The sequence below is a fragment of the Dermochelys coriacea genome, chromosome 11 (genome assembly GCF_009764565.3).
Source record: "Dermochelys coriacea isolate rDerCor1 chromosome 11, rDerCor1.pri.v4, whole genome shotgun sequence".
Lineage (NCBI taxonomy): Eukaryota > Metazoa > Chordata > Testudines > Dermochelyidae > Dermochelys > Dermochelys coriacea.
In genome coordinates, this window is record NC_050078.2 from 32815291 (window position 1) to 32840435 (window position 25145).

The 25145-nt window shown below is 40.0% G+C and overlaps 1 protein-coding gene across 1 annotated transcript in view; it reads left to right on the forward strand.

Moving 5' to 3' along the window:
- The window catches only part of TANC1 (tetratricopeptide repeat, ankyrin repeat and coiled-coil containing 1), a 212023-nt gene that overhangs the window by 71956 nt on the left and 114922 nt on the right, over positions 1–25145 (forward strand). The window contains 1 exon segment of the mRNA XM_038421221.2: positions 7630–7833. Coding sequence (XP_038277149.2) covers positions 7630–7833 — 204 coding nt within the window.

A 25145-nucleotide genomic window follows, 5' to 3' on the forward strand; every position in this document is an offset into this window, starting at 1 on the left:
AGTTCCCCAGTGTTGATACTGTTGTTGGTGGGAGTGGGTCTCAGGTTCCCAGGGATGGGGACCTGATGCTCTGGTGCCTCAAACTCTTCAGGTAATGCTCTGGAAGCAAATTCTCTTCCCCATTCCTTAACCATGGGTCTGGAATGAGTCTCTTTGTCCTGGGGACAAAGGCATGATAGCTTGTCCTCTCTGTCCCAGGCAACATTCTTACCTGCTTTGAGTTGTCTGGTTTTAATTTAAAAAAGATGAAATCTCTGTAAGAGACAACTGAAGCTTTGTTATCAGCACATAATGATTAAGAAAATAGGTGTGTAGAGAACAGATGGACCGTGCCGCCCTACCCCATATACTGTCATCTGTTCATTCCCAAGAAGAAAAAAATCAGGATGGGGGTGAAATGTGAAGCAAATTGGGTTTAAAAAAATAATTTTTGAATGATTCAGTAATCTTTGTGGCACCTGAAATTTAGAGATTGTGATGGCACACTCTGGGGTTTGAAATAGCATCTGACAATGGCATGTCATGAGGGAAACCAAATCTTTTTTCTTCAGCACTCAGAGTTCCCCACTAATCTGTGGAATCTCTTTTCTCCTCTATGTGCACCCATTAGTGGGAGTTGTGTATGTATATTCTTGTGTATGTCACGAAGAATCTCATTCAGCTGCATGAGACAGTGTTTAGCAAAGTAGAAAGTAATTCAGGATGTTGGATAATCCCATGGTATTGTATGGGCACACAACCTGTTAGTTTGTTGGTTTCTGGGACTTGTTTTCACTGATCACTTAGAACTTTAACAGAGAGATCATTGAACTGTTGGTGGCAAGAGAATAGGAACCATATGCAAAGAAGGCTAAATGAACTGTTACTGATTTTTATGATTTTCACAATCATGCTCTCTCCCACTCTCCCAAATATAATTTTTGTCCTGTCTTAACCAAAACCATATATTAGGGCTTCTTTTCAACCAGCAAGATAATTACAGTGATGATAAGCTGAGAGAGAGAAAGAGAGATGTGGAGTTTGACTATAGTATTTCCTCCATGGGTTATTCTGTAAAATAAATATATCTAAAAAATAGACTACAGTGATTATCTGTGGATACCAAAACTCCAGCAAAAATTGCAGCAAGAGTTCCCTTATTTCCTAAAGGCTGGGAGAAAGATATAGGTCTTGCATGTGCTGTGAATGCTAATAAAACTTATGCTTAGTCAGTAAAGGCACGATTGTGAGGTCTAAAGGTCTGGAACCGTGACGAAGAGTTCCAGGTTACAAGTTGTTTAGGACATTATAAGTCAACATCTTAAAATCAGCCCCAAAGCCAATAAATAACCATTGTGGATGATGGAACACAGGTTTAATGTGCTTGTGAAAAGAAATGAAACTTATCATGAAAAAGATGCAGTATCAGAGAAAAAGCAGACCTTGCCATCTTGCTTGTTCCGGTGCTCTTCAATACTCCTGAGGGCATTCTGTGCCAAAAAATTAAAAATTCTGCACATGGTATTTTAAAATTCAGCAAATTTTATTTGTCAAATACATGTGAAGGCTCCAGCATGGCATTGGGGAGCACAGGCCACTGGCTGCACAAAGGTGAGAGATCACTGTCCAGTTCCCGCCCCTCCTCCCCCTCGGGACACATACTCAGTGGTGAGACTGCACTCAACCCTGACACAGCCCAAGGACTAGGCCAGCCCCAGAGCCCTGCCACTCTGTGCCAGGTGCACCTGGTGTGGGCAGGCAGGCTTAGCAAGGCAGGATCCAAGTACGGGGGGATCCAGGTGTGGATTGAGAGAATTCTGTGTGGGGACAATCTGGGTGTAGGTGGCTCAGATGGGGATGCAGCTGTGTGTGTGTGTGTGTGTGTGTGTGTGTGTGTGTGTGTGTGTGTGTAAATCTGGATGCACAGGAGTTTGTTGGGGGGGTTCTGGGTGAAATGGTAATGGGACTCTGCAGGGGGGTCTGGGTGTGGGCAGTTCAGTGTGGGGTCAGGATGCTGGGGAAATGGGGCTCAGTGGGGTGGGGATTCAGGTGCAGCTGGTTGGGGCTTGATAAGATGGGGATCCGGGTGTGGGTGGCTCGTTGGCGTGGTGCAGAGCGAGTGGGGCTTGGTGGGAGGATCTGCATATGAGGGTTGGATGGATGGAGGAGTAGCTCCCTGCACAGGGATCCCTCCCCCTGCAGCTGAGGAGCTATGGGTACAGGAAGGGTGGTAGTGGGGAGTTTTGCAGGGCTTCCTGCAGCCTGGGGAGAAATCTGGGGGTGGGTCTGACCTGGCCCCAGATACCATGGAGGAGAAGAGGAAGTCCAATCCTGCCCAGCCCAGCGGGGACTAGCAGATGATCCTGGCACAGGGTAGGAGCCACCGCTGGGTCTTTCCCTATTCCACCCTCTGCCCCACAGTGATTTACCTCTCTGCCGGCTGCCCTGAGCACCCAAAACATACTGCTGGGGAGGGTCGCATGATCAGTGTTGTGACTTCTTTTTGCTTCCTCATAGAAAAGTCATTTTTCTGTGGGGAAGCAAAGAAATCTGCGGGGGACTTAAATTCTGCACATGTGCAGTGGCTCAGAATTCCCCCAGGAGTAAGTAATGGACTTGACATCATCTATAGTTTGTATGCATCAGCTTGCAAATAAAGAAAAGGATAGGTTCCTGCTGGAAAGATCTAATAACATAAGGCAGTGGTCATGCAAACGCTATGGGATAAACAATTTTCTACCATGAGTTGTCCCATTGGCCTGTGCCTGGTATTTAGTGTTTGCAGGATAAGGTCCTAAACTACTTCAGCATGTTAAGGGATGGGAAATAAAGGAAGGGGATATGGGAAGTTGAGAGTTTCAACTGTGAATAACAGAAGAGATCAAAGTGATTTTTTCCTAGCTTATTTGGGGGATTATCCTTCTTTATTGACTATCATCCTAGATCAAAAGAGGTTTACAGGAAAGATCTATAACTGGCTTGGTAGAATGCATGCTGAAAATTTGTCATCCTCAATCTAAACACTGTTATTGATTGTTCTTCCATAAAGGGAGGACTGTTAGCTACAATTTTGAAGGTTTTCATAGTTTCTCCCCCCAATCCCAATTGGGATACTTTTTTGTGTGTGTGCATTGTTTCTTCACCCCCCCAAACCCTCAAACATTTGCTTTGTCTCCTAACAAGAGACTATGGAACGGTACATTAGAAAGGTGACCAACTAAAGGAATAAGTCTGTTAAATTGCTATAGTTTGTGTATCCTGCCAAAATATTTTAAAACAATGGAGGCTTGTTAAAAGAGCAGACCTATTAGCAATACATCTTAAAAAAGGGGTTGGGGACAGAATTTCTGCTGTTATGGCCCATTTTTACATCCTTTCTATATGTCAAGAAGATTGTTTTTGTTATGTGGCCTGTGAGCCTGTCTCAATTCAGCAGATGTTGCTGATTTTGTTTTTTCCCTTGATGCCTCAGAAATATCTGTAAAAAAGAGTCCATGGGATATTTGTTGTCCTTGGTATTCAGACCTAATCAAAGTATTGACAGAGCTTGTATTTTCATTAACTTAACTGTTGGTGTTTGAAACTAGATCCTCTTCTTGAATGTTATAATAATTAGAATTCCAAAGTCTCTTCCACACTATACAGCTTGTATACTGAATGGGGAAATAAAATAGTTTTTATTATGCTTAATCTTGAAATATATACGAAAAAAGCCTGTAAAGGTTTTCATTCCTGTTATCCTCTGTTTTCAATAGGATTAGATAAAGCGTTTAGTTTTAGGTCTGTTAAAATTCAAGTTCTCCATTAAGTATAATAAGTCTTACATAATCATTACATCGTAGTCAGCTGTCCTCATCCTGAAAGGCCTTACAGAGGGTACAAGGCATTCAGAAATGTCATTTCCCCAGTGGAATAGAAGCCCTTACAAGCCTCCCTCACCTCAGAGGAACTTTGGGTTTGCTCTATCCAAGCCATGTTTATGTCTTGGGACAGAGTTCAGGATGCTTCAATTGATGAGCTCTGTTGGGCTGCCTTCTCTGCTAGGCTCATACCTTCGTGCGAAACTACTAGCTGAATTGCTTGCATTAGGTAATGCAGCCTTTCATCAATGGGTTTTTGGAGGGGTCCTTCAGGAGCAGCCAGAGGGCTGGTTCTTTCCTGGGGTGTTTTGCTCCCCTCTGACTGTGCTCCTTCCCCATTGTTCCTAATGGTCTTCCCTTTTAGTTTCGCCAATCTTAGTTTCTCAAGAGCTGTTTTCCCTTCTGGGTACAAACACTTGCTAGTCAGATCCATTCATCCATAGTGGTGGGAGTTGCATAGAGTGAGGTAAGAGAAATTAGTTTTGTTTTCCTGTCTGCCCCCCCCCCCATATAACTGTTTAATTATGGCAACTATGCACTCAGTGTATTAGTGAGCAAGGATCTGTGAATGAACCTATGTGAGAGCTTGCTGTCAAGCTGAAAGAACTTGAGTGCAGGTAGAAGGGTTTCTGTGTTTTAATTTTGTGTTGCTCTTGAAATTCAAGTAATGGAAATTTGGTCTGTGCTGCTGTCGCAACAGACATGATCATGGGTGTAATCAAAGTAAACATCGGCAGTATACTGCTATAATAAAAATTGCTGAGACAGGATGGTCTATGTACAAATGTTAAAAATTCTTGTAAAGTTACTGTTGTAGCCAAATTTATTTATCATGTAATTTCATTGAAGATAGTCCTAGTTTCACTCCTCTGAATTTGGCTCTATTGCACTAGTTTTCATTTAACAGCCTAATCTTTCAAAGAGTTAGTAGGCAGCAAAGGCAGACTAGAATAATTGCTGTTTTTATATTTAAAAAAGTGTGAATATAAAACGCTGCTAATTTATTTCACAGCAATAAAATAGAAAAAAATGTGTGATCCAATGTTTTCCTGTTTTTTATTTTGCTTTTATTTCCTGCAAGAGGAAAAACTTTTTGTTCCTCTTTCTGTATGTGGGGTTTTTTGTTTTGTTTTTTTTTCCACCGTCTCACTGCCATCACAGCTGGAATGCTTGCACAATTTCCAAATTGCAGCCTCTGTAACATGTCTAGTGAAAATCTTAGCAACAATGTCAATATTTTCAAATTGCAGTTAGCTATAGTTGCGTTTTGCTTGCTTGCTCGCTCACTTTTTTCTTTGTCCAAAGACATAAATGGAATGTGAGCTCCTGCTGCATCCGATGAAGTGAGCTGTAGCTCATGAAAGCTTATGCTCAAATAAATTTGTTAGTCTCTAAAGTGCCACAAGTACTCCTTTTCTTTTTTGCTTCTCTGTGTATCCTACATACACCTGGTCCAAGAAACCCCTCATTTTATATTCACTGGTTTTGTCTTTAAGGTTATAAATGAGCCTGTAACTTCTAATCTAAATCCTGTATTTATAGTGTACCAGTTGCCAAGGTTGACGTGCAATAGGTGCAGAGTTGATGCTAAAAGTGTGGGTTGGATTTTTCAAAAGTGTTTAAGGGAATTAGCTGCCTAGCTTCCATTGAAAGTCAATGGAAATTAATTGCCTAGTTCCTTTAGGTGCTTTTGAAAATCTCATCCTGTGAGGTTATAAATCTGTACATTAAAATCACTGGTCTTTTGTTTCATTATTTCTTTGCAAATATCTTTTTACACACAGTGTGTTGCAACTTGCTACACACTGAAGTGTCTCTTCTAGTTCACAGAGGGTTTTGAGCCAGTAGCGAAGCTTCAACAATAGTCATGAAAGGCACTTTAGATATATGTAATTTTATATTTTCCTTAGTTTTTACAATTTCTATTCTTCATTGTGATTGAACTAAAACTCAATCCCTAAAAAGCGTACCCCACCACCAACCAGTTCTAGCTTTGTTGGAGCTGAAAATTGAGAGAGGAGCTGAAGATAAACTTAACATTAGGAAGGTGGTATGTTAGCCTGCTATTGTGTTTTAATTGTGTTTTAGGACTTACAACTCAGTGAGAGAACTTTGAAAGCCAGAGTGAAGTTTTTGCAGTTCATTCATCTTTCAAAGAGAAAGCATATCTCACTGTATAGTTCCTAGAGGTAAAGTTTGACAACAGAGTAAGTCTGGTTATATGAACCAGACTTCTTGAGATGCACTTATTTTTGGAAATAGTAAACCACTGTGTATTTAGACTTTTTGCCTGTTAAATGATTGTGCATTTATCTCGAACTTCCATGTGTGCTGTTTCAAAGCTTGCTAGTTAAATTGACAAATGCATCCCATTTTTTTCTCCAAATCTAGGAAGATTACATACACTCTGCAATCTTGTTAAAAATGGTAAGAGGTTTTCTTATGGTACAGTATGGAAATACAAGAAGATGCTTTAAAGATTGTATTAATAGACTGCATCTGATGGAAAGTGCTGAAGAACAGCTGTTAAAAAGGTTGTAGGTTTTGATGGCTACAAAATAAACAGGAAACTTGACCATACAAGGTCTGAATCTAATTGAAATATCAAGTTTATTTTCTTTCAGTAAGGTAATATGAGGAATTGGTAAGAAGCGTATGTTTTCTCTATAACTCTAATTTATCTAGGTTCTTTTATGGCAACCATCCTTGTAGTAGCAATGTGCCTTGACTGTGGTAGCTGAGCATATAGGCTAAACTTTACTCTAGACTTTTCTTTCTCTCATATGTCAGGATATATATAATATTTTTGCTTTACTTTTTATTTTTGGGAGACTGGTTCACTTTTAACTATAGTTTTGAGTTTAAAATTATCAATTTTTTATTTACAATTTCAATAATCATAATGTCTTCATTAGGAAATAAAATATCAGATGCATTTTGGTATAAAGCTTTGTTTTTGAGTTCTGTTGATTTCTATTTGAGACACTGACGCCTGAAAAACTAATATGTTTTTCACATCTGGCTTGTCTGCCTTGCCTTCTGTTTTCCTTCCTTCATTGTTGTGAGCAATCAGGCTTTTGAAAAGTATAGCAATTCGGTCTGCTATTGAACTAAAATGTTTTTTCTTGATAAGTTCCCCCTCTTTTAGATATGCACACTAGTTTGTCATTGTATTGTGAACCAACAATTTTTTATTTTTTCTTAAATAAAAAAACATTTATTTATCAAAGCCCATGTCTTGGATTTTACGGATACAAGCAGAAAAAAAGGCAGGTCAAATTTGGACTTGCCAAATTTGAGGGTCCCTTACTGTTAACCTTCTTTCATAAGGTTGTTCCTGGCATAGGTTGAAAACTCTTCCAGATTTCCACTCTAGTTGTGATTCTGCAGACAAGCATGGCTTTCAGGGCATCACAGCAGTTGTAAAATACCTTTTCATCTGTAGAAATATTTGTGTCTTATTGTGGTAATGTGGTTTTGCCTCAAAGGGTAAATTCTAAACAATAGTAATCTTATCTAAAAGCTTGTTTTCTGAATGATGTTAGAAACAAAATTCTGCTTACTTGCTCTACCTTCTGTGTATTCACAGGGCTTTTTGTTGATTCCTAGATACTATAGTGATAGAAATATTGAGAGGTGGTCTTTTCCCCACCATGGTAGGAGTGGTCTAGTAGACTTTTGTTAGTGGATGGTGCATGTTCGTACCAATATTGTAGGCTGTATTTCAGTGTAATTGTCTCACCTTTATTTCAGTGCATTTCGTAAATCACAAACCACATTTTATTTTCAGCAGGAGACTCCTGCCCAGAGAATGCACTGCACATTATTGCGACACCTGGCTACAGTGCAGATTCTCCCACTGGTAATCAGCATGTACCTGAGGATATGTATAGACTAAACTTGACTAAAGGCGTCTCAATGTCTTTGCCATCATCACCTTTGCTGCCACGCCAGTCTTTTTTGATGCAAACAAGATCAAACAAAAAATCCCCAGGTAAAACTTAATTGATAAACTAAAATATATTTGCAATATTTCATATCAAGAGCATTGTAAATTTTCCCCCATTTAAAATTGTGTTAATAAAGCTACTGTAATGAAACCAGGAGAAATTGATGTGCGTTTGTGTGGGCCTGCAGAAAGACATAAACAACTTGTGTTCAAATGGAATATTTTCTTCCTTTCAAAAGCACGGACTTGTTCTAGCTGGTTAAAGTTTAATACAAAATCTGTTTGCCTTGAAATATCGTCTGAATATGTTTAAAAATTTAATAGTTAGAGTACGAGTTTGTACTTCAGATATGCAGATATAGCTATAAATCTGTATCCTATTTTTGCTTGATTTTTAAGTGTGGTAGTGACTATATAGTGTCATTGTGACATGCATTTAGTGATGGCTGTAGATGCGTGTTTAATTTGAGAATGGTCTTGATAGTTTACAGCTACTATTTATTTTCCAAAATAAATAAATGGATGTAAAATTTTAAGCTGTTGAAATCATGGCAACTAATTTGTTACTACTAAGAATACAAGTTTTGAGAAGTAATGCGCATATGTCTTACTAAATTAGGTATACCCTCTAATTTCCTTTTTATCTGCATTCTGTGGATTTCAATCATTCCAATACACTAGCATCACTTGAGTTCAGGCAGCTTGAGCATCAGATGAAGCTTTCCAAACTGCCAGTATCTAGGGAGATAGGTAATGGTTTTGAAGTTCTGTTGTCTTAGTATCTGCATCTGTGAACTTGAGTATCATGACAAAAAATTGTTAGATTTGTCAGTACAAGATGCTTCTTGGCAACAAGCCATGATATGTAAAAATGAAAGAGAAACATTTGTTAAAAAGGTTATCAGACAAGTATTCCAAAATACTATTAGGGTTTTTAACAAATATTCTTAGAGGATTTACTTACTTTATCTAAAATTCTTTTATCATCCAAATCCTTCTTGTAACCTCTTTCTTTTTGGCACTTGATGTTTAAAGTACCGTGTTAACTTTAAAAATTCAGGTAAAATTACTGAACCAGCGAATAGCATGTTTCAGTTCTGTTTGATTTTTACAAAGGATTGTATATTGACTTAAAGACCTAAGGTAAAATGTTGGCCCCACTAAAGTCAATGGGAGTTTTGCCATCTGCTTCAGTGGGGCCAGAATTTTACCCCCTAGTTTTGAACTGTTGGGAAAAGTTAACTATATTTCAGAAAGATACAGTGTTTTTAAGTTATCTCAAAATTGTGTGATGTAATGCAAAGTGACTGAAATTTTTATGGTGACTGAAATTTTTACAGACTACTTACCAAGGTGGATAAAAATAAATGATTTTTTTAAAAAAATCAAAACTGATTTTTTTAATTTAAATTGGAATTTTTTGATAAAATGCTTTTTGAGGGAAAAACTATCTAAAGATCATTTTAATTAAGATACATTATAGCTCAAAGATATCTCATCATGGAATAGGGTTTATAAATTCTAATTCTATAGTATGAGACAATATATTCATGTAATCTTTAAGAAAAGTTTTGTAAATGAGTTTCAAGGAGTTTCAAGTTCATGGATTAGGGACCCAACTTTATGGGGTTCCAGGGGCTCCTGTATAGATTATTTAGGTTAATCTTGCTATCTACCCAATGGGACTCAGTGCTCAGTCTAGAAGATACCATCAGAGATGCTTAGGCCCCATTTACACTGACAAGTTTCTGCACAGTAAAGCGGCTTTCTGTGCTGTAACTCCCGAGGTGTAGACAATGCCAAGCCACTTAGTGCGCAGAAACTGTGCAGTTGTAGTGCTCTTAAAAAAACACCCTGACGAGAGGCGTAGAGCTTTCTGTGCTGGAGCTACAGTGCTTCAATGCCAGTGTAGATACCGTGGTGAATACAGCTCTGCGATTGGCCTCCGGGAGGTGTCCCACAATGTCTGTTCTCACCTCTCTGGTCATCGGTTTGAACTCTGCCACTCTGCCCTCAGGTGCCCTCTGCCAACCGTCATCCTCACCCTGTACATTCCTTTGGAAATTTGAAAGTGCCCTTCCTGTTTGCTCGGTGGTGTGTGCAGTGGTCTCAGCACATCTTTCCAGGTTGCCATGCCTGCTCCCCACATCAGGTGATCCCCTGCTTGGAGCAATGCCAAGTTGCTGGATCTCATTGGCATTTGGGGAGAGGAGGCTGTGCAGTCCCAGCTGCGCTCCAGCCATAGGAATTATGATACCTACGGGCAGATTTCTCAATACGTGATAGAAAGGGGCCACGGCTGGGAAACTTTGCAGTGTATGGTAAAAGTAAAGGAGCTGCGTAATGCCTACCACAAGGCGCAGGAGGCAAACCGCCGCTCCGGTGCTGTGCCCACAAGCTGCCGGTTCTACAAAGAGCTGGATGCAATACTCAGTGATGACCACATCTCCACTACGAAGGCCCCTGTGGATACTTCATTGGCTCATATGCCAGTAAAGAGTGGACCGAGCGAGGAGGAGTAAATCTTGGACGAAGAGAGAGAAGGGGTCCCAGATGTATAGGATGGCTCGGGGGCCAGAGATGCATGCAGTCAGGAGCTCTTTTCTACCCTGGAGGAGCCTAGCCAGTCACAGCAGTCGGATCTTGGCGAAGCGCAAATAGGAGAGGAGGCCCCTGGTAAGTGGATCTGATTTTGGGAATTGCTAAAGTGATTTGTTGAGGACAGGAATGTTGCAGAAAGCAGGCTTCTCTCCCACCGCTTGCCTATTCTGAGCGGTGGAACAGGCTGTTGATACACTCCCTCACTTCATGGGAATCTCCCTCAGAAATCTCCTGGAAACTCTTGTGGAGATAGTGGGCAATTCACTGCCGCAGGTTCCTCGGCAGAGCTGCTTTGTTTCTTGCCTCATTAATGGTAACTTTCCTGCGCCACTGTGCTGTCCGGGGGGCAGGGCGGGGCAGGCAAGGAGGATTGTTGCTGCACACAGGCGAGCCGCATAGGGGCCAGGGTGGAAGCTGCAGGCTTGGAGAAGACCCTCCCTTGATTCCCTGCTCACCCTCCGCAGCAAGATGCCTTCCGTAATGAACACAGCTTGTGGAAAATGTGGGGACAGGAATGATTATCAAGCCCCCCCCCTACAGTGCTGGCTCTCCCCAAGAGCCACATGCCCAGTGTACAGTAGGGTCTGGGAAGAGTGATTCACTGTGCCCTGCGGCTACTTACCATTTTGGGGGTCTTGTGGCTTATGTGTGCTTGCCTGGGGTCAGCCAGTTAGTGACAGGTGTGTGAGTACTGGCTGTGTTTTAAAGCACTGAATCAGTGTTGTCTGTGCTGCAAACAATACTGCTTGTAAAATATTGCATTTAAACTTCACGAGATGACATTGTGAGGCCAGCCTCCCTTATTGGCGGTAGCACTGCTGCGCAGAATTAGAAAGCGGCCACGAAGAACTAAGGAGGACTTTCTGAGTGAGGTTATGATGCACTCCGTTGCTGAGATACAGGAATTGAAGGAGTGGCGGGACAGTGAGAAGAAGGACCGAAAGCACACACCAGAAAGAAACCACGGAGCGGCTCTTAAATGTTATGGAGCACCAAGTGGACAAGCTCCTGGCGATACTAGCTCTTCAAACCGAGCAGCTCTGCGCCTCCCCTGCAGCTGCTGTTGCAAAACTCTTACCCATGTGCCCCGTACTCCAACACACTGTTATCAACCTCCTGGCTCCACTCTCTACCCGCAGCATTCCACTCCTCCCTCCTCACAGTCCAGCAATGTGGACTCCCACTGCACTCCACACCCATCCCTCTGCAGTTTGGCCCTGCTGAAGTACAGCACCCACTGTATTGTTCTCCAAAGGAGAAGGTTGGGTATGATTCCTGGACGTACACAAATCTGTAGCTGTCCCGGGACCTCTCCTCCTCTGGAGACCTTCTCTTCCCCCATCCCCCTCCCTGCTGATGTATTTTTGTTGTTTGACTCTCTCCTTTGGTTGTTTTCTTTTAATAAAAGAATTGTGTTGGTTTGAAAGCAATCTTTATTCTATTAAGTGAAAGCAAAAAGAGCAACGTACAATTATGTTAAACCCCCTTATTGCATCATGTGCACCAGTCACCTCATAGCATTACAAGCACTGCAATCCCGAATATAGCAGCAAATATTAATGGCTTTCAGCTTCAAATTGCTGCCTCAAGACATCCCTGATCCATGCTGTACCCCTCTAATAGCCCTGGTCTCTGGCTGTTCAAACTCAGCCTCCAGGCGCTGAGCCTTTGCGTGAAGCTTTCACCCTTCCCTTCACAAATATTATGGAGCATACAGCATGTGGCTACAAGCATAGAAATACTGTCATCGGCCATGTCCAGCTTCCCATACAGGCATCACCAGCGGGCTTTTAAATGGCCAAATACACACTCAACAGTCATTCTACACTTGCTCAGCCTGTTGTTGACCCGCTTCTTGCTGTCAAGTTGATGGAAGTGTGCAGGCTTCATGTATGGCTTCATAAGCCACAGCATTAAGGGTTAGGCTGGGTCTCCCAGGATCACAGTGGGTATTTCGACTTCCCCTATGGTGATCTTTTGGTCTGGGAAGAAAGTCCCTGCTTGCAGCTTCTTGAACAGGCCAGTGTTCTGAAAGATGCATGAGACCTCACCAGCCTGCGTTCGTGTCCGTGAAACGCCCGTGGTGATCCACAAGGGCCTGGAGAACCATTGAGAAATATCCCGTGCGATTAATGTACTCGGTGGCTAGGTGGTGCCGTGCCAGAAGTGAAATGTGCATTCCAACTATCACCCCTCCGCATTTAGGGAAGCTCATTTGTGCAAAGCCATCCACAATGTCATGCACGTTGCCCAGAGTCGTGGTCTTTCGAAGCAGGATGCGATTAATGGCCCTACATGCTTCTATCAACACGACTCCAACGATCAACTTCCCCACTCCGAACTGGTTAGCAACCGATTGGTAGCAGTCTGGAGTAGCCAGCTTCCATAGTGCATCGCCACGTGCTTCTCCAGTGACAAGGTAGCTTTCATTCTTGTGTCCTTGTGCCACAGGGCTGGGACAAGCTCATCACACAGTCCCATGAATGTGGCTTTCCTCATGCAAAAGTTCTGCAGCCACTGCTAGATCCCAGACGTGCGTCACAATGTGATCCCACCACTCGGTGCTTCTTTCTCAAGCCCAAAAGCTGCATTCAACTGTGGTCAGCACCTCCGTGAATGCCACAAGCTATCTTGTGTTGTAGCTACTACACGTGGTGAGATCGTTGTAGTCCTCTTGCCTTTGTAGTTTAAGGAATAACTCCACTGTCAGACGTGACGTGTTGGTTAGAGCAAGCAGCATACTGGTCAGCAGTTCGGGATCCATTCCTGCAGCCAGAAAGAGGCAGGGTGTACGGTACACAAACCACTGAAAGATGGCACCAAATGTGGATGGAAGCACAGAGATTGCTTGGATGTGAAGGAATGCATCACTGGGCATTGGGACTGGACACAAAATGCCCTGTGATGCCCTCCGCCTTCCCACAAGTCTTAGCAGCAAAAGAGAAAGAGGTGCTCTGTGGGATAGCTGCCCAGAGTGCACCGCTCCAAATAGTGCTGCAAGTGTGAACACGCTATTGCTCAGGCAGCTGTCAGTGTGAACACACAACAGCGGTTTGCCTTCTGTGCTCTCTGAGCGGCACTATAACTTTGCCAGTGTAGAAGTGCACTTAGTTTTGCAGTTCTCAAACTGTGGATTTGTTTCTCCAGAGATAACATGCTTGTTAACAGCAAAAATTTTTTTAAATAAATAAATAATATATAGAGGTGAAAAATAACAGACCTCAACCCTCTTGTCCCTCTGCAAATTTGTGTACACATAGTTAATCCCTTATCTCTCTCTAAAAGTGCAAAGTTTCAAAAAGTTTAATGAATAGAAGATTGTTGGGCGCGGAATAGCTCTGGACAAGGATCATGGAGATTAATTTGAAAAGGGAGGGACAGGCAGTAGAAACTGTTTGAGCAGCATTTTCCAGAAGTATTGAGGTCTTTCTGAGTGTAGCCTTCATTAATTTGAGGTCTACCATACCATTCTCTTACTAGAAAGGAAAACCTATAATGGCAGCAGGCCGTAAAAGAAACCCAGTTTGGGAATAAGAACCATTCAAGAAATATATGTTTGATGATGATGATTAAAGAAAGTCATACCAGTGAACTGATGGAAGTCACTTAAGCACTTGGATTCTGAGACTGTTGAAGTGATGATCTCACCTTTAACAACAGTAGCTTCTTCTGCCGCTGTAGAAAGACTATTTTCTTCCTTTGGACTAATTCACTTCAAACTGAGAAATAGTTTGGGACCTGAAAAAGCAGAAAAACTTGTCCTTCTTTTCCAGATTATGAACAAACAGGAAACTGAAGCCATATTTTAAGTTTCTCATATTGACCTGCCTGCCTCGATTTAAATTTTGTTTTTAAATATTTCATTTAACGATTGTAGTTAAAAACAATTTTAACAAAAACAAACCTGATTTTAAAAAACTTGAATGTTTAAATTCAAAAATTCATTTGCTTGTTTTGTTAAAATATTATATATTTGCTGTTGAAGAAAAAATATCCAGAATGCATATCATTGTTGTTTTAGTTAAATAAAACAATTTAAATGTCTGGTGGTGATCTCCTCCTAATACAGCATGGCAAGAAAATCCTCCAAATATTAATAATTAACCTGTTGAATTGGAGATAGTTCACCTCCCAATGACTTCATAAATATCTGCTTCAATTACCTTTGGTAAATGCAATAACCAAACAATCATTCATTTTCTGATGTAGCTGTAAAAATAATCTAAAAAGTTTTCAAAATAAATCTCTTAAAAATGTATAGTGTGTACCTTCGAAAAATGAAACCTACTTCTATCTCTGAGTTGTTAAAAATATGTATTAAGGTTATAACAACCAACAAGAATGCACTTTTATGTATAAATCCATGATTAAATTGAATCTTCCTGACTCATGATTTAAACCAATATGATATAAATCAAATCCACCCTGCTACTTATTGTTTTGTTTACCCTGTGACTGTCGCATGCAAATGTTAACTCATTCAAAATATTGAAAAATCTCAAGAAATCCTCTTGTCTTATTTTGTTTGAATGTTTCACAATGGAGTAATTTTGAAGATTTTGGGAATACTTCCTGTCATTTTAAAAGCTAGCAGCTGTTAAAACATTTTTCATTAGTGGATACGGCTGCTTTGTTCCATAGGAATATACCAGACATATACATTATCCTGGTATGCTATTCCTTTTGAATGTTGGAGAATTTGAACTGGCAAAGAAGGAAGATTTTACATAAATGATCCGTCATCTGGGATGGGGCAATAAGAGATGAAGAGGATTCCACAAATAATGGAATGACTTTCACAGCCATTTTCAGTAGTGTTGTATCAGCAGTTTATGTAGCATGGTGATATTCTCATCTCAGAATGTGGTTGACTGAAAAGAGAGATAGAAGTGAGGAGAGCACAGAAGAAGGTGGGTTTTTTTAAAAAACAAAAAAACAAAAAAAATAACCATGGTTGAAAATAATCAAATGTTGGGAGAGATGGTGGAAGCAAATGTTAATGAAATAAAGTGATACCTATCCCACTGTACTGGGAGACAGGTATGTCAGAGCTTCCAAATGGTTTGTTTGTTTTGTGTCTGTGATTTTGTCAATTTTAAGACGTGACCCTGTACTGCTATAATTGGTCACACGTCTTAGAACTGCTCTTCTGAACTAGAGCTTATATGTGGATTTCTTAAATTGAAACTCCATTAAGTATCTGGCTAAATAACGTATTATCTGAGTCTTGAAACTCTTAATTTACATTAGTCTGTTTAAAGAATAGAATAGCTGTATTGTAGCCAGCATTTTATGGACTGACTTTCTTACCTTGTACCATGTCTGTATACATTAATAATATGAAACCCACAGGGTGAAAATGTAAATTTGAGTTGTCCAGAATGTAAAACAGACTTGTCTTATTTTTTGTGTGCTCCTGCCATCACACTGTTATAAATCACAGTTTAAAACTTTCAACAATATTGGTAACTTTCCCTTCCTGTGTAGGAAAATTTGGTTGGCACTTACGTTCAAGAAAATGACAGTATTTTTGGCCCCTTTTATTTAAGGTAAATTTTCACACTTTATTTTAGCATACATTTATGTGTACTTTATTAGTCTTTTTCCAGTCCCATTGCTATATTTACGGATAAAATAACTTTAGTTTGCTGGTTAAGTACACTAAAGACAATTTTATGCATAAACGTACTTGCATAGATAAATAGTTTTAAAATAATCTGAGGAGAACCAATCTGACACAATCTTTTTTATAAAGTAATGATACATCCTTGTGTCATTTTAATTGTTTAAATTAAAATTCAGTCACAGAACAGGACTCTAGTTTGAGATGTCTGAAGCAAAGAAAGGTTCAGTATAAAATAGCTTGGCAGCAGCTGTCTCCTTCCTTTCCAATCTCTCATCTCTTTCCGTTTCCCTGCCCTCTCCACTGTGTCTTGGCTTTTTTGGATGTTTCCCAACACCTGTTAATATAATGGTGACTGCAGGTTTTTTTGATGGTGCATGCAATATTGGATTCAGATATCTGTCTGAACAGGCACTGCATCAAGCATCCTGTGTTCAAAACCTCAGCACTTTGAGTGGAGATGGAGAGACCATTTCTTGCCTACTCTCTTCTTTCTCTCCCATGATAGTCCTAAATTGTGTGGGAAAACTGTGGTCTCCATTGTTACAATTTGACTGAGTGTTATCCAATTAAACAGGAATAAATTAAGTTTAAATTTGGAGGGGGAAAAAAAGAAAGAAAGGCAGGACAGTATTGTGGGTCTCATAGACTCATAGGTCAGAGGGGACCATTGTGATCATCTAGTCTGACCTGCACATTGCAGGCCATAGAACCTCACTCAACCACTCCTAAAATAGATGCTTAACCACTTGTCTGAGTTAATGAAGTCCTTAAAGTGATTAAACCATGATTTAAGTTACAAAGAATTAACCATTTACACTAGTTTAAACCCACAAGTGACCCGTGCCCTATCCTGCAGAGGAAGGTGAAAAGCTCCCAGAGTATCAGCCAATCTGACCCAGGGAAAAATTCCTTCCTGACCCCAGATATGGCAATCTGTTAGACCCTGAGCATGTGGCAAGACCCACTAGGTCTTTTGCTGCTGGCAGTCACCAATGGGCCACATGCTGCCCCCTCCATAAACTTATCAAGCTCAGTCTTCAAGCCAATTAGGTTTTTTGCCCCCACTGCTCTCCTTGGAAAGCTGTTCCAGAACTTTACTTCTCTTCTGGTTAGAAACCTTCACCTAATTTCAAGCCTAAACTCGTTGATGGCCAGTTTATATCCATTTGTTCCTATGTCCACATTGGTGCTTAACTTAAGTAACTCCTTTCCCTCCCTAGTATTTTTCTCTCTGATGTATTTATAGAGAGCAATCATATCTCTCCTCAGCTCTACATGAGCGCAAGGCCACCTACCATAGCTGGCCCTTCACCAAGGGCTGTGTCTGCACCCCAAAGCAAATGGCTGCAGCCGGATTCATCCACTGCCCCAGTGAGAATGGGCCTGATGTAGTTCAATGCTGCTGCTTCTTCAAGGAGCTGGAAGACTGGGAGCCTGCTGATGACCCCATTGATGAGCACAGGAAACACACCTCTTGCTGGGCTTTCCTCTCCTTCCATAAGAACCCTGTTGACCTGACACTGCAGGAGTTCCTGAAACTGGACAAGGAATGAATGAGAAATGTGATTTTAAAAAGCAAATCTCTCAAAGTGACAGAATTTAAAGAAGAATCAAAGTGTTCACGTGATATTGAGGTCTCCTAGGCCCCTGCAATTTGCCTGTGTGTGGCATCTGACTTTTGTATATGCTTTCTGGAGCCCTCTTTGTGCTTGGGAAGTACTAGTAGTTCAGGTCCCTTTAATGCAAAGCTCAAAGGGATGTATACTTATAAACAAAGGGGGAAATTTTCGGAATCACGTTAAGGGATTTAGGACCACAATTACCATTGACTTGGACTGCTTCACCTTGGCTTTCAATGAGGTTTGTGTTCCTAAATCTCTTACATGACTCTGAAAACCTCCCTTTTGAAATTATTTTCTGTCTCATGTTGACACACATTTCCTCTCAGCCTTCTTTTGGTTAGGCTAAATAAGCCAAGTTCTTTGAATCTCGTCTCATAAAGTAGGTTTTCCATTCCTTGGATCATCCTAATGGCCCTTCTTTAAGGGTCTAACTTAAACCTACAGAAGGAAGGCACTTTAGCCAAAGCTAGCACTTGACTATCCTATTGTGTAAAAGATACTGCAAAAGTGTTAAATCTGACTGAGTTCAGGTAATCTGCTGTCATATACAGCTATAGCACAACACTTGAAAGTGACACAGTTACAACCAAAATTTAGGTTTTATTTACAAAATTATATATAGAAAAATATATAAATCAGAACAAAATGTTTTAGTTGAAATTAACACATTCATGGAAAAAATGTACCTATTATTTCCATGTGGCATGTATTATCCCTACTACCATGAACACTTTCCTCATTCATATGGGCTGTTCTGTTTTCTTGTAATTTATCTAGACTTTATTGAATTGACTTGCTCCCCATTAGTAACCTAAATGACATTTTGGTGATGTCAATCTCTTTCAGTTCATGTATTCCTCTCTGCAGTACTGTACTACATATGGCATTATAAAGAGACAAGGTTAATCTCTCCATTGTGGAAAGATTAATTAAAGATGTAGTTAGTGTGTGAAGTATATGTTACTTCAAAGAATTAAAGGATTCCATTCCATCATGTGTATGTTTTTGATGCCTATAATGTTGTAATTTAACAATTCTGTTTTTTGCCCAATCTGTGCTGGGGAAGGGATGAGAGAAACATGACAGATGTTAGCATGTTACTTAATGGAAGGTACTTGAATACCATTGTGACGAAGGCGGAATAAAAACCTATACCGAATGTGCTGGCCTTTAAAGCTGAGTTTGCCAGGAAGTATTTAGACTGCAGTTCCAACTAAATGAGATATAGGCCTACTAACCAGGCTAAGCATGTTGAAAGAGTGTTCAAGTATATGCAGGGACTATTGAAAACACACACACACACACACACACACACACACACACACACACACACACACACACACACACACACACACACACACACACACAAATACCCTGGTTCTTTAGGACTGTTGGAGCCACAGTACACACAGGCTTCTTGGAGTGAGGCAAAGGAATTAGTTTTTTTTTTAACAAGTTCTCTTCTAAGGCTTGTGTATACAGAAAAAAGCCTGACTCTCTCTCTCTCTCTCTCTCTCTATTTAATAAATATCAGGCACTGTTATAAAATGTATAGTGAATCAAGCATCTAAGAATATGGTGATCCATTTTTTATTTTTTTATTTTTTTTGCTTCACAGTGGAAGACTATATTATTATTTTTGATGGGCATGTGGAAATCCTATTAGTGTTAAGCATGCATCAAGAGGAGACCATATGCTGACATCTATTAGTGAAACATTATACCTGTCTTTGGTGTGCTTTTCTAATCTTGGTATTAGATTTGATTTGTGTGTACTTTGAGCTTACACTAAGGTCACTAGTACAGTAGCTACAACAGGGATTTTAGTTATTTTTGTTTTAATATTTCTGGGTATGAACTTAAAGCTTGTGAAAGGTTCTGCACTGAGAACCATGGGGGTTAAGACTTCTCCTCCCGACCCCCCAAAAGGCAGAGCACAGGAAGTGTCATGGCAAATTTCTTACCACTGACCCTCATCCCTAATTTGGAGGTTTGAAACTGTGTTAGTATCAATTATGTCCTCTTGTGATGAGATGACATGCTGGGAACTAGATTGAGATCAAAGTCATTTCACGTAAGGCACGAAATAGTCAGCAGGTGGTAATAATGTTCATTCACTAGACTTGGGTAGGAACTTGGATAAGAAAAACTAATTTCAGTAGTTTAGAAAGTGCATTGTTAGGAGACCAGCATGTTTCCTCCACAGTGGGGAAGTCTTCCACTGTATGGAGAACACTAAGTCAGTGTTTCTTAAGCTGTAGTCTACAAACCACCAGTGATCCACTGAGCACTTGTGGATCATGTGGGGCTGGCTTCTGTGCTGCTCTTACATCTGCTGCTTTAAATATCCAGACTCACTGACCTATGTGGTATTCTCCTGTGTATGAAATGACTATGGTCTCTATGAAAAGCCTGGACTCCTACCTTTCAGCTGCTTCTATAGGAGGACCAAGTGTAGCAGCATCCTCTGGGGAACACTGTAGCCAGGGCTAAGATTGATCCAGTACATGGGCTTTATGGCATATCAGTATCTCTCTGAAATGACTGTATTTTTTTTCAGAATCTCAGTTTTTATTTTTGAAAAAGTGGCAGTTATGGTTGCTAAGAAACCTCAAAAATATGAAGTGTGTACTTGATGCAGAGATGTTTATTGTCAAGGCGCACAGCTCTGAAATGTATGATTATGTCCTCATTCATCTTAATGAGATGTTAACTCAGATTCCCAGACATGAAACTTAAATACTGACACCATTAACTATTTTATTCCTCATGTAAGAAAGGAAAGGTTTGATTACAGATCTCCACTATTTGCTGTGTCTGAGGCCTTGTTTTGGTGTCACAAGTGGGTGGTGGTTGGTGATAGCTCCACTTTTTTTTAATTTTTTTTTTTGGTCCCTCAGTCAAGAAAGAGCCAAGCCTACCAAGCTTCATAGAGTCCCTGAGCATATCCAAGATCTGCCAAAGAGGAGTCAACCACAAGTAACCCAGTGTGGCTCAGAAAGCTTGCAGAATCATATTCTGAATATCTGTAAAAAATATTGCGATCGGCATCCCATTTTGGTTAATCACATGGGTTGACCTTAGTTTATGAGCAGAGCCTGGTGAACATCACCACCTTTTTTTCTTCCTCCCTCCCAATTCAACCCCAGATTACAGTCATAAGAGGAGGGGAAAGAGGAACCCATAACTTAAGTGGGAAAAGAGCCAAGAATTGCTGGTGGAACTGAAGTTCTTGGTTCATTTGGAGTCAGGAGCTTCCTTAATGCAATACTTGAGAGAGGAAGTTGGCAAAAGAACGGAGGGAGCAAGGGCAGGGAGGAGCCTGGGTGAGGAAGTGAAATGATAAGATGGTGAGGTGAATCTGTTTTGTAAAGGAAATTTAACATTAAGAACATAAACATTAAATTATGTACAGGTACACAAAGTAATGTAATCTTCAAAGGGATGATATGGAATTAGGTATTGAATAATAATTAAGGGAAATAGGAACTCAAATGCATTTTGATTGGATGAGTAGATTACTGGCAAAGTTATTGGACTTTACTATAGTGCGGATTACAGTGGTAGATGAGCCATCATTGATATCTTGGACTTGGCCAGTTCCTCCTGCTGCAGTGATGATAGTGCTCCAGGCTTGAACTAGGGAAAAGCCAATTAATATATGTAAAGACATTAAACAAATGCAGTTCATCTTTCAGGAGGAGTAAATTTCCTCCTATCACCCCACTACAAGTGTAAAATGAAAATTTTGTTTAGCAGTAGATGCTGAAAGTTCTTAATAAGAAGAATAAGAGGACCATTCTACACACTTCAGAGGTGAGATCTGTTTTAGGCCCCACTCCTGTATATATTTCCTCACATTCTTAACTTTACACATGGGAGCAGTTTCTTCTGGTTGTTTTCAGGACTTTGGGACTATTCATAGATTATATTAATTTTTCTTAAAGGCTGGAAGGGACTGTGATGGTCCTCTAGTCTGATCTCATTCATGACACAGTCCATAGAACCTCCCCCAGTAATTCCTGCATTAGGCCCATAACTTTTCTTTGAGATATTGCATATCTTTTAGAAAGATATCCAGTCTTGATTTAAAGACTTCAAGTGATGGAGAATACACCTGGAACCTAGACATTCATTTTCACTCCTGCCTCCAGGCCTTCCCTGAGCTCAAGATCTTTGGCATTGTAAGAGAGCACAAGATCTGTACAGATCACTAGACTACCTCTGTTACTAAATCCAAAGAAATCTTGCTGATTTTGATCTGCTGAGATGCTCCACCATATATCTTTTAGTGTCATCGCAACCTCTGGTGGGTTGGAGAATGGAGCTCATGACAAGGGTGGAGGTGTCAGTATTTTTAAGTATCTCAGGCTTTCAAAGTAAGAAGCTCTGAAAACTCTTGTAATTGTCCTGTATGCAGCATTAAATGATGCATTCTGGAACATTACAGCTAAGTGGAGCTGGCCAGTGAGAATTTGGAGAATTTTTGTTAGATGTTAGTGTGACCAATACTTTTCTTACCATGATTGGTTGCAATATTCAACATGGTACTTGAGTAAACAGAATTTTCATTTTTCATTTACAATTTACTTTTGAATGGTTTATCTTTGAGCCACAATTAAACTCTGCTAATGTGTACCTTTCTAGAGTAGTATACTAAAGTTTATTACCTTTTGCTGCTCTTCCATGTAGTAATTCATTGCATCTGTTGGGGGCTGTAAGCGTTGCTAGTCAGTTTAAACTGGCTAAAGAAAAAGTTATTTCAGCAATGAGTCCCAAATGCTTTGCAGCTGAAAAGTGAGATCAAGATGTTAAAATATACTTTGAGGATATTTCAATTCTGAATTGTCACTTGACAGGCTCTTGCTTATTAATCTGGTTCTGATTAGAATATTTTCTCATTGATTTTCTGCTCTGCTCTATCTAATTATAGTGCTATTTGCAGTTGAGAGTTGAATTACTGTTTTCTGAAAGGAAGTGGTTATATTTCTGAGGAATGCGTTTTGAGTTGCTTAGGTATCACAATTTTTTAAAGTGTTGAAATAGCACCCTCTGGTGGTAAATTATAACTAAATTTTTTTTGTTTGTTTAAAAAATTTACACTCGTACTCCTTGGGCACAAACGGATTTATTTTTAATTACTAAATTAATTTTCCAATCCATAAACTCCTGGACCACAAATTAGGATGTAAATATATGCAACAATCTCTACCCAGAGTGGAAGTCTGAAAGAAGAGAGGGGCTTTAAGCCATACTCTGAAAGTGTGCAGGACATGGTGTGCAGTTGTGGTATGAAACACTCCCTCCAGAGCATCCAGTTTGCAGGCCCCAATCACTGAAATCTAGACTTCCCATCTGATCTCAACTGTTGCATCATAGATAGAAAGATGGTCTCTCCCTGGGCCAGTATCCAAATGGTGAAGAGCAGTTTCTTTAAGAGCAGTTTCAAAACTTGAATTACACCTGGAAATCAACAAGAAGTCAATTTAGTCTTCAGGGAATTAGTGTAATATGGTCCCTGATGCTGATGCTGCCATGCATGTGAGCGGGATCATTCTTCATAAAATGCAGATTGAGTGGCCTTCAATAGCAGCCCCATTGATTACATTACAATAATCAAAGCAGAAGGTCACAAAGGCATAAATATCAATATCCAAAAGCAATGATTACATTTAGCTTTTCAGATATGGATTAAAAATATAGGTGCCCCCTGAGAACTGAGGAGTAGTTGGGGACCTACAAGCATTCCTAAATTGTGTGCCCCTTTTCCTAAGGGTGGGCAGAGAAGTAGACAGCGCATGCACCACCCCTGCAAACTTTTGTTCTGATTAGGCTCATTTGTCATCAGAGTAGCATCTCCCGCCCCAGTAAAAGGAGTCAAGAAACTGGAAAACTTGAAATACAATCTAAGCTAAATGGAAACAGATTTTACTTTGAAAGAAACTACCGAAATTATCAGTATTGTGTGGCATTTAATCACCCTTCAATACAAATACTCATCAACTTTCATCCAAGCATTTCACAGCACATTACAAACAAGAATTAAGTCCTGTGAAGGTAGGTGAATAATTATCTCTATTTCAAAAATAGGGGAACTGGTGCAGAGAAAGGACAAGGTGTGTCAGCAAGGCAATGGCAGAATCTAAGCATGCTGACTGGGTTGTGCTGTGGTTCTTTTGTTCATTTGTTTTGTATTCAGATCACAAGACATTATGGCCTAGTTTAAATTTAAAGGGACACTTTCAAGGACTGAGGGTCTATAGGATTTTTTTATATATAACTCAATAGCAGAAATGTTTTCCTTTCTTTAAAAATAAAAGTTTTTTTAAAAATGTAAACATTTCCTTGCAGTGTCCCTAAGTAATACATTGCAGTATTTTAATTGTACCTGAGAACTAAGAAGTGAAACTGATCAGTGTACTTATTTCACTTTAAATATTCCTCTCCGTGGCCAGGGTGTGTGTGTGGAGAAGAACAGTAAAAAATTGTGAAAGAAAACTTTTCATTAAAACTTAAAAAAAAAAAAAAAAAAAAAAAAAAAAAGAGTAAATTAATCTAAAATAGTGGTAACAGTGTAGGTAGAATTAAAAATCCATTTCCCCTTTTCTTCTGGGAAATATCTTGAGAATTTTTAAAGGAGCAAGTCCCCCTGTCTGCTTACTCTCCTCTCCTCTCCCTTCCCAAGGTTACTCCCACCCTGAAACTCTAGATATTGTAAACGTTATGTCTGTGGGAGAAAGGAAAAACCAGGCTGATACGGAAGACAGCCAGCCTGTCTGTCTGTCTATCAATAGTGATCATTTAGAAGATGGGGAAGAAAAATAACAGGAAAAGAGTGAAAAGAAAAGGAGTACTTGTGGCACCTTAGAGACTAACAAATTTATTAGAGCATAAGCTTTCGTGAGCTACAGCTCACTTCATCGGATGCATCGGATGTAATGCATCCGATGAAGTGAGCTGTAGCTCACGAAAGCTTATGCTCTAATAAATTTGTTAGTCTCTAAGGTGCCACAAGTACTCCTTTTCTTTTTGCGAATACAGACTAACACGGCTGCTACTCTGAAACCTAGGAAAAGAGTGGTAATGGCATGATTTCATTTAGCCTGTTGACTGGATTAACTGATTTGAAATCGCTGAAGAAGGGTCTAGTGTTAAGGAAAGTCATCAGTCCACTAGATACCCTAGTGAGAAACCAACAGATAAAAAAGCATTCATAGTCATATCTTAAAAGGTGGAAGTCATGCAGTTCCTACCAATGCAAGGTAACAGTTTTAAATCTAGGTTGGACGAAACCCTAGAAAAATTCAAAGTAATGGGGTTTCTATCATGTCTCATGGGAGTTATTCCATAGCTTACATTTCTTTTTTCTTGATTTCATGTCATTACTCCTGGGTAAACCCCATATATCCTCTCCATCCATAGGGTCTCTATTCTTCTCAGTCATTTTCGCTATATTCTGGCTGTACCTGTATAGGTGGGTGGAGTAGTTACAGGCTGTTTGCACTTTT